We start from the raw sequence: 8948 nt of genomic DNA on the forward strand, positions 1-8948 counted from the left end.
TATTCCACTTGGAATAATCAAAATTATAGTCATCTCATCTGGTGAAAGCTCAGGAGATATTTCTGTAGATTGCATGAGCCTCGGAAAGCAACACAGCATTACAATATTAATTGAGCTGTGACTGCGAAAGAAAAAGTTGGTGCCGAGAATATTTCCTGTGTTGGAGACAGACTGAGTGAAGATGCAGAGCTGGCGAAAGAGGGGTGTGCCTGCCTTGTGCTTCCTAGCTCCGAAGGTAGAGTTGAACACCACCCAGCCTGGCAAAGCCCACCCAGTCTGGTCTTGCAAGAGTCTTTGGGTTCTTCTGCTTCGCCTCCTTGGCAGGTAAGAGGAGGAGGAGGCAGAGCCAGAATGAGATCCCTGCTCCTTCTGTTGCTGCTTCTGCTGCTCATGATGCCCTTTGGAGTCTGCGGGAACCACAGGGCGAAATGCCCCTTGAATCTGGTCAGGGATCAAACGGATGCTCGCAATTACTACCGGCCTGGAGACTTTCTCATCAGTGGGATCATCTCTCCAAAACGCTTTCGTACAGAAACTGCATACGTCTTTTCTCAGACACCCTTCACCAGGACTAAAGCGTATGTACTTATATGCAGATGGTTTCATGGTCCTCCAGTCCTTTTAATGGTTCCTATTTATCAAGGAAAGAGCCCCTTCCTCAGGGCTGGGGAGCCAAGGGCTGGTGTTGCAGGACTACCCTGCCCTGACCATTGGGCTTGCTGTTGGAGGAGCTGGGAGCTGGGGAGGGGTGTCTAGTCAAAGATTCTAGTAAAGGGGGGGTGCTCATTCATGTAGTTTCTGATCCAGAATATGGACAAAATTATAATTTTACCACACACTCAAACCTGAAAGCCACCAGGCCCCATATGTAACTAAAAGGGGACTGAGGTATTTGGTGCTTCTCTTCCGTCAATAAAATTGTCTCTAATCGACCTATAGTCTAGCCCCTTGGAAGAAGCCAAAGACCACTGCAAAAAAAGCAGCCTTTGCAGCAACTTCCCAGTATATCACAATTTTTGAGGGGCGCCTTCATTTCTTACTCATAAAACCATAGTAGAAAAGAATCATTGAGCTGTAGAGATGGAAGGAACCCGGAGGAATCTCACCTGAAGCATCCATGACACATGGTCACCTTTGGAGGGAGTCTGTTCCACTGTTGAACAGCTCTGTGTGCTGTTTGCATCAAAGCTCCGGTCATGGAGCAGAGATCTCCAAATTTTTGTTCTATGCTAGACAGGAAAAGGTTTGATATTAATGCAAAAGGATAAATGGATCATATAATTCTTCCTCCCTCCCATTCATATGTGTCAGGGGTTCAGGAGCAGAGACGCAGAGAAGGGAGGAGACAGAGAGCGAGGGGGAGGAATACGAAGGAAAGATGAGTGGGGATGACGAACCGAGATCGCCGAGCTTATCCAGTGAGTCCGAGGATTCCCAGAAGGGAGCGCCAGTGGTCAGAGCAAGGGGGGAAAGCAGGGGGACACCCCAGGAAGAAGGGTCCAGAGAGGAATCAGAGAGCAGCAGTTGGAGATCGGGACCCACGTACCCAGCCGGGAGCAGCGGGGAGAAAGGGGACCAGATATCGGGTTCCGGAGGCTTTCAGAAGGAGGGAGGGCATGAGTCAGGAGTAGTCACGCCCACCTCGGGGAGCGACGAAACGATCAAGAGGAAGGTTGAGAGTTGGGCGCGCGCGCCAAGTTCAAATGTAGCGGAAGCTGGCGCAGTAAGCAGCCCAGAGAGTGAGCCAGGTCCCAAAGCCCGCCGCAAGGAGGCGGAAGGGTCAGGGGGGTCCGCGTCAGAAGAGAGTAGGAAAGAAGAGACCCCGGGGGGCAGAAGGACCCAGAGACGGAAGGAAAGGCGCAGGAGGTGGAGCAAGGCTAGGGTATTAAGCTGGTGTGCTAGAGGCGGAGACTCAGACGGGTCTTCGCCGGTCTGACCTAGAAGAAGTAGGGCTGCACATTGCAGTTTGGAAATGGAACCTGTAATCCAATAAAGACTCTTTTAACCTGAACGCTGGCTAACGTGGTCCTATGTGAGCTGGGACTGAGTGGCAGCCCTGACAATATGAATATAAGTTTCACTCTTTTTAAATAATTCATTTATTGCAGGGGGGCAAATAGGTTCCACTGGTACATGTTGTCTTTCCTGTTCACCATCCAAGAGATCAACCAGGATCTCAGGCTCTTACCCAACATCACCCTGGGCTACAACATCTATGAGAACTATTTCGATGCAAGGATGACTTCGGACGCCATGCTAGAGCTGCTTGCAGGCAGTGGATGCAATATTCCCAATTATCACTGTGGAGAACAGAATCACCTGCTGGCTGTTCTTGAAGGAGGCAACACTTTCATCTCAAGAATGATTTCAGCCTTGTCAGGCATCTACAAAATCCCACAGGTAAGTAGTGGGAGAGCATGGAAGCACAGAGAATTTCAGCTGCGTAAAATTCTATTTTCTCTTTGGAGGGGTCAAGTGGGGATATTTTTAAAAATGGGAAAATCCTGAGCTATGGATCCAACATCCCTTTTTCAAATCTGAGCCTTCACCAACTTGACACCTCCAGATGTTTCAGACTACAACTCCCATCAGCCTCAGCCAGCAGAGATTTAGATATCAGTCATTTCATGTGATTAAATACCCGTTATGCTGAAAGTAAAATAAATTGGTGATCTTTTGCTTTCCTTGCTAGATCAGTTATGGCTTCACTGCCCAGGTTCTCGAAGGTAAAACCCTGTTCCCTTTTGTCTACCGGATGACCCCCAAAGAGGAAAGTCAGTACCAGGGGATTGTTGAATTGCTCCTGTATTTTGGATGGACGTGGATTGGCCTCTTTACTCCAGACAATGACAGTGGAGAAAGATTTGAGAGCGCTGTGAAACCTCTGATGCTCAGCAAAGGGATCTGCATTGCTTTATCAAAAAGAGTACCAGAAAATGATCTAAATCAATTTATCAGGCCTGGGGAACCTTTTTTCCTATGGAGACAAGTTGGGGTATTTTTTTACTATGTAACCAATGTAATGGGCATCCTTCTACCCCTGTCAATAAACGGTTTTTATGAGAAGGAAATAGGGGCAAAAGTCTGGATCACAACAGCTTTGCTAGAAATCAGAACTGGCTTTAAGATCCCTCCAGATATGTTCCAGCACCTCCATGGTTCTCTGTCCTTTGCAATTCAGACTGGAATAAGGAGCAGCAAAGGTGGCAAATACAAATCGCAGACCAATTTTCTGGATTATTTGGATGAAGCATTTCAGTGTTCATATTCAAAGCATCTGTTGTCTGTGAAAGGAAGGATAAGATGCAGAGAGGAGGAGAACCTGCAGCCATTGCCCCAAGAGGAGCGTGAGTTCATCCTGTCTCTAGACAGCTATGTCACTTACATCAATGTTCAAGCTGTGGCTCAGGCCTTGCATGCTTCGCTTTCATCTAGATCCCAGAGGAGGCTGATGGTGGAGGAAGGAGAGCAATGGGGACCCCAAAGGCTACAGCCGTGGCAGGTATTTCCTTCCCCGTTTTGCAAACTGCAGTCCACACAGATGCTGATCTTGACAGGGATAGACCTATAAAATATCAGAGTTAATATTAGTAATAGTAGCAGACCGCCCAACATATCTCTGATGTAAATAGAACCATCCCATTCCATAATGATAATCTTACTGTTTATAGCCAGGGCTACTTTCAGAGGAGAACTCGCTGGAACTCAGTTCTGGCCCCTCTCAGGTGGGTGCCATTGCCATTCTAAGAAGGAGGTGTTCATGGTGAGTTCCGGCAGCTTTTTTGCTAGAAATATATCACTGTTTATACCCCACACATCTTTTTGGGTTGCCTCAGCACTCTGGGCAGCTCCCAACATAAATAAATTAATACTAAAATATGAAACATTAAAAATATTATATTAAGTCTATATCCTCCAACATTTCTCCAATGAAAATAGGGACATTCTAAGGAAAAGTGGGACATTCCTTTTTAAAAAAATAATAATATATTTTTATTATTTTCTTCCTTAAACAATATTTAAAAGCTTTCTCGGTTTCCACCAAAGTGCCTTTATATGTGGCCCACCTTCCCTCCGTATTTAATTTTTGTACCGTCAGTACCTCAATAGGTGAGATCCACCATGGTGTTTTCCTTTCTAATAGGTTTTTATTTCTTTCTTTTTTAGATACTAATCACATGGTTCAGGAAACCTCTATGAACTTTCACTTTGTCATACCAAAGATAAGAATGCCACCCAAATCTGTTATCATAACCTTCCACATCTAAAATATCTGTATTCTCCATCGTTATCCATTCCTTTAACCAACAGAGACAGGACGCCTCATAATAGTGTTTCAAATCTGGCATGGCGAATCCACCTCTTTCTTTTTTAATCTATTAACAATTTATATTTCATCCTTGGCTTTTCCCCTGCCAGATGAATCTCAATACTACTTTTTGCCACTCTTTAAATACACCTGTCCTTTGAACACTGGAATTGTTTGAAACAGGAATAACATCTTGGGTAATACATTCATTTTTACCACTGATATTCTACCAGAAAATGACAACTTTAATCTGCTCCATATTTCGAAGTCCCCCTTGATTTCCTTCCATGTGGATTCATAATTATCATTAAACAAATTAATATTTTTTGGTATTAACCAAATTCCAAGATATTTCACTTCCTTTTGCAACCATAATTTCTGATCCACGTTGCAATTCCGTGACCATATTCTTCACTAACAGTTTAGTTTTACCTTTATTGAGCTTAAATCCTGCTACTTGCCCAAATTATACTCCTTTACTCCAATCTTTATCCCTCTCACGTATGACAATTCTCTCAAATTCTTAGTTCATACCTCCAGGACCATTATAAATATCAATGGTGACAATGGGCACCCCTGTCTAGTGCCTTTAGTTATATCAAACTTATCAGTCAAAGTGTTGTTCACTATCAATTTCACCTTTTGCTCTGTTTTATTTGATCCCAGAATGTCCCGCTTTTCCAAAGTGAAAAAAGAAAAGTGGGAGTAGAACTGAGAAATCCATCTTGGCTTCCAGGTTTCTCAGTGCTGGTGCTTTCCCCTGTGATTCCAGCTTCACCCTTTCTTAAGAGAAATCCGGTGTCTGAATACTTCCAGAGGCAGGCTGTGCTTGGATGAGAACTGGGAGCTGCCAGCAGACTTCGATATTATGAACTGGGCCATCTATCCCAATAAGTCTCGTGACCTTGTGAAAATTGGGAATATACGGAGAGAGACGTCTGCTGGCATAAAGTTCACCATTAACCCAGAAGCCATTCAGTGGAACAAGAAATTCAATAAGGTAGGGTAAATCACAAAGGGAGAAGGCTAGGAGATGCTTATTATGTTTTTCCTTAAACAACCGCTGAAAAATGACCATATCAGGTTGACCAACGGTGTCTTGACCGTCAATAACAGCTGCAACCACCACTCCTAATTTAACCGAATCTTTAACCGAATGGACTACGTAGATAAGAAGAAAAGGGAAAGCCCCTAGTAAAAGTGAACTATTGGGCTTTAATACATGCAGAAATATAGAAAGCAGTTTATTTTAGAAATGATAATTACTGATTTATTGTGGATTTTTTAATTTGTGGAGTAAGCTCACTTGTAGGTGTTGCAAATGTTAAACTATTGTATGTGCAGGAATTGAGAAGTGCACAGTTTTTGGTGAAGGATGATAATGACATTTTGAAAATTGGGAATATAAGGAGAGATACGTCTGCTGGAATAAAGTTCACCATTAACCCAGAAGCCATTGAGTGGCCCAAGGGTAAATCACAAAGGGAGAAGGCTAGGAGATGATTACTATGTTTTTCCTTAAACAACCGCTGAAAAATGACCATATCAGGATATCAGGTTGACCAATGGTGTCTTGACCGTCAATAACAGCTGCAACCACCACTCTTGCTTTTCACAGCAGTTGAGATAGGAGGTGAATTTAGGGTGCTCAAAGAAAGGATAGAGCCCAGAGGTCCTCAGAGAAGACACCAGAATCTTCGACAGAAAGGACTACGTAGATAAGAAGAAAAGCCCCTAGTAAAAGTGAACTATTGGGTTTTCATACATGCAGAAGGATGGAAAGTAATTTAGTTTAGAAATGATAATTACTGATTTATTGTGGATATTTTAAATTTATGGAGTAAGCTCACTTATAGATGTTGCAAATGTTAAACTAGTGTATGTGCAGGAATTGAGAAGTGCACGGCTGTTGGTGAAGGATGAGAAGTTAAAAAAAAAAACCCCTATTGTAATATAAGGTTAATTTTAAGGAATGGCATATGAACTAGAAATAACTAGGACATTCATCAGCAATAAGAGAAAACCTTGCATGCCTCAAAAACAGAGTGAGGGAAACCAATATTTGGAAAAGTCATATTAAATTTGTCTTAATTAGTGATTGAGAGATTATACGAATCCTGAACTTTGGGGAAATCACATTTCAGACTCCATTGCCATTTTCTTTGAAGATTTATTAAGCAGGGAAGCAGGTAAACGGAGAAGCGGAAACAGAGTTCTGTGGTGCAAACCTCAGTTGTCCTGAAGGAATTATGAAGAACATGATATTCTGGTCACCCCAATGGTCAGTGGGGGGTTGAAAGGACCCTGATGAGGGGTCAAAGGCTGCAGTCCAGAGATCCATTTGAACTCACTCTATGAGTGAGTTACATATAAACAAATACTCCTAATTGTTCCTCTTTCTTGCATCTTCTTGTCTTTCTGGTTAGGCCGTGCCTCGTTCCAGGTGTAATGAGAAATGTCGACCTGGATATGCCAAGGTGGTTCTAGAAGGAAAGCCCATTTGCTGCTATGCTTGTGCTCGGTGTGCGGAAGGGACCTTCTCCGCCCAGGAAGGTGGGTGACTCCAAGGGGGAAGGTATTTCTGGAGAGAGTAAACACAGGGCAGTAATCCAGTCTCAAACACTTTTTGTGAGATTTCTGCAGACATTGGGGAATGTGGCTCCTTCCTCAACGTCTTTACAATCACCTTCATTACATCCTGGAAGAGAGTTGAAAGGAATGACCATAAGGAAGAAATCTCTAGGATTTCTTCAAAATGTAATCGAGTTCAGATCATTAGGGATGTAAGTGATGTTGCAGCCACTCTTTTTCTCTTCCCCAGATGCAGAACATTGCACCAAATGCTCAGAAGATCTGTATCCAAACAAGGACAGAGATCATTGTATCCCCAAGATTATCATCTTCCTGTCTTATGAAGAATATTTGGGAATGGTGTTAGCTTCCGTTGCCCTCTTCTTGTCCTTAACAGCAGGCGTTGTGTTGCAAATCTTCATGAAATACAAGGAAACTCCCATAGTCAAAGCCAACAACCGGGACCTCTCCTACATGCTGCTTGTCTCCCTCCTGCTTTCCTTTTTGTCCTCCTTCCTCTTCATCGGGCGCCCAAGGAAAGAGACCTGCCTTCTCCGACAAACGGCCTTCAGCATCATCTTCTCAGTTGCTGTTTCTTCTGTCTTGGCAAAGACCATCACGGTGGTGCTGGCCTTCCTGGCCACAAAGCCCGGGAACGGGGTGAGGAGATGGCTGGGCAAGAGTCTGGCCAACTCCATTGTCATCTCCTCTTCTGGGGGGCAAGTTCTCATCTGCACCATCTGGCTGGGCTCTTCTCCCCCATTCCCAGAGCCCGACATGCGCTCCCAAGTGGAAGAGATCGTCCTGCAATGCAACGAAGGGTCTGTGCCCATGTTTTACGTTGCCCTCGGCTACCTGGGCTTCTTGGCTGCCACCTGCTTCATGGTGGCTTTCCTAGCCAGGAAGCTGCCCGGTTCCTTCAACGAAGCCAAGCTGATCACCTTCAGCATGCTGGTCTTCTGCAGTGTTTGGGTGTCTTTTGTGCCCACCTACCTGAGCACCAAGGGCAAGTACATGGTGGCCGTGCAGATCTTCTCTATGTTGGCCTCCAGTGCTGGGCTTCTGGGCTGCATCTTCCTTCCCAAGTGCTACATTATTGTGCTGAGGCCTGATCTGAACACAAAGGAGCACCTGACAACCAGAAATTAAGGGGACATCTGATTCTTAAAACATTCCATGTTCCTGATGTCCAGAAGTGCATAAAGGAAACACACCTACTCATCCATGTTGCTCATTCTTCATCTGTGAAAGAGATTATGTCCATTCTTAGCCCAACTTTTATGTAGTTCTGTTCACATAAACAGGAAGATGGGAGGAAATGTTTTGCTACCTTGCTTTACCAAGGATTACAATGAGTCCTGGTCTACTTTCCGTAGTTTGTAAACTATTATCTTTTAATAATTTTGTGATTTGGGAACTTATATTTCTCTCACAACAAGATAGTCTAGAGGGAGATAGGAGTTAGGTTTTTTGGTCTGTTTGCTTTGCTATTAACCATATCAATTCTGATATTCAACAATACTTTCTAGTTATGTCATTTCTAGACATTCAAATACCTGTGCTCCCTTTTCTACAGATATGCTCTATCATTCAGAAGTTCACATCATTTTGTTCTCCTAAACTTTGTATATTAATAAATTGAGAAATTCATTTAAGTTCTCTTCTATAGTTTGTTGGTTTAATTTCTGTATTGTGTAAGCTCTGCTCCCTGTTCCAAAGAGTAGCAACTGACCTTAGCCAAGTCTTGACTGGAGTACAATGGATTTTATTGCGTTGTCCAGGATATGACACATTGTGCCCTGATGTTGAGTGTATCACCAGATTACGAGTGAGCCAGCAACAAGTTCAGCATTGGAGGGAAGCAATGAGACGATGCCAGATAATTGTATTCCCTGCCTGCCAAACCTTTTCAGAGGAGGCATCTTATGCTCAGTCAGGAAGGAAGAGCGAGAGGTCTCCTCCTCCAACTCAGGTTCCTCCCATTTAGGTCCCCATTTATAGAGCAAAACCAAGATCAGATGGGCAAGTAAAAATAATTGACAGAACAGCCACTGATTAAGCAGTTAGA

At 43.8% G+C, this 8948-nt stretch overlaps 1 protein-coding gene across 1 annotated transcript; it reads left to right on the forward strand.

Annotated features, from left to right (window-relative positions):
* LOC308577469 (vomeronasal type-2 receptor 26-like) lies at nt 1-8335 on the forward strand. Its single transcript, XM_081177678.1, has 6 exons — nt 1-578; nt 2109-2400; nt 2693-3502; nt 5082-5309; nt 6736-6862; nt 7131-8335. The coding sequence occupies exons 1-6, from the start codon at nt 352-354 to the stop codon at nt 8027-8029; spliced, it is 2583 nt and encodes an 860-aa protein (XP_081033804.1). The 5' UTR covers nt 1-351; the 3' UTR covers nt 8030-8335.
* The last annotated feature ends 613 nt before the right edge of the window (nt 8336-8948 follow it).

This window comes from Podarcis bocagei (assembly GCF_964188305.1).
Source record: "Podarcis bocagei genome assembly, chromosome: 18".
Lineage (NCBI taxonomy): Eukaryota > Metazoa > Chordata > Lepidosauria > Squamata > Lacertidae > Podarcis > Podarcis bocagei.

Coding starts and splice junctions, on each gene's coding strand:
- LOC308577469 (XM_081177678.1), top strand. CDS start 352: ATGAGATCCCTGCTCCTTCTGTTGCTGCTTCTGCTGCTCATGATGCCC. Junction 2,401..2,692: donor GCATCTACAAAATCCCACAG/GTAAGTAGTGGG, acceptor TTTCCTTGCTAG/ATCAGTTATGGCTTCACTGC. Junction 3,503..5,081: donor AAAGGCTACAGCCGTGGCAG/GTATTTCCTTCC, acceptor CTGTGATTCCAG/CTTCACCCTTTCTTAAGAGA.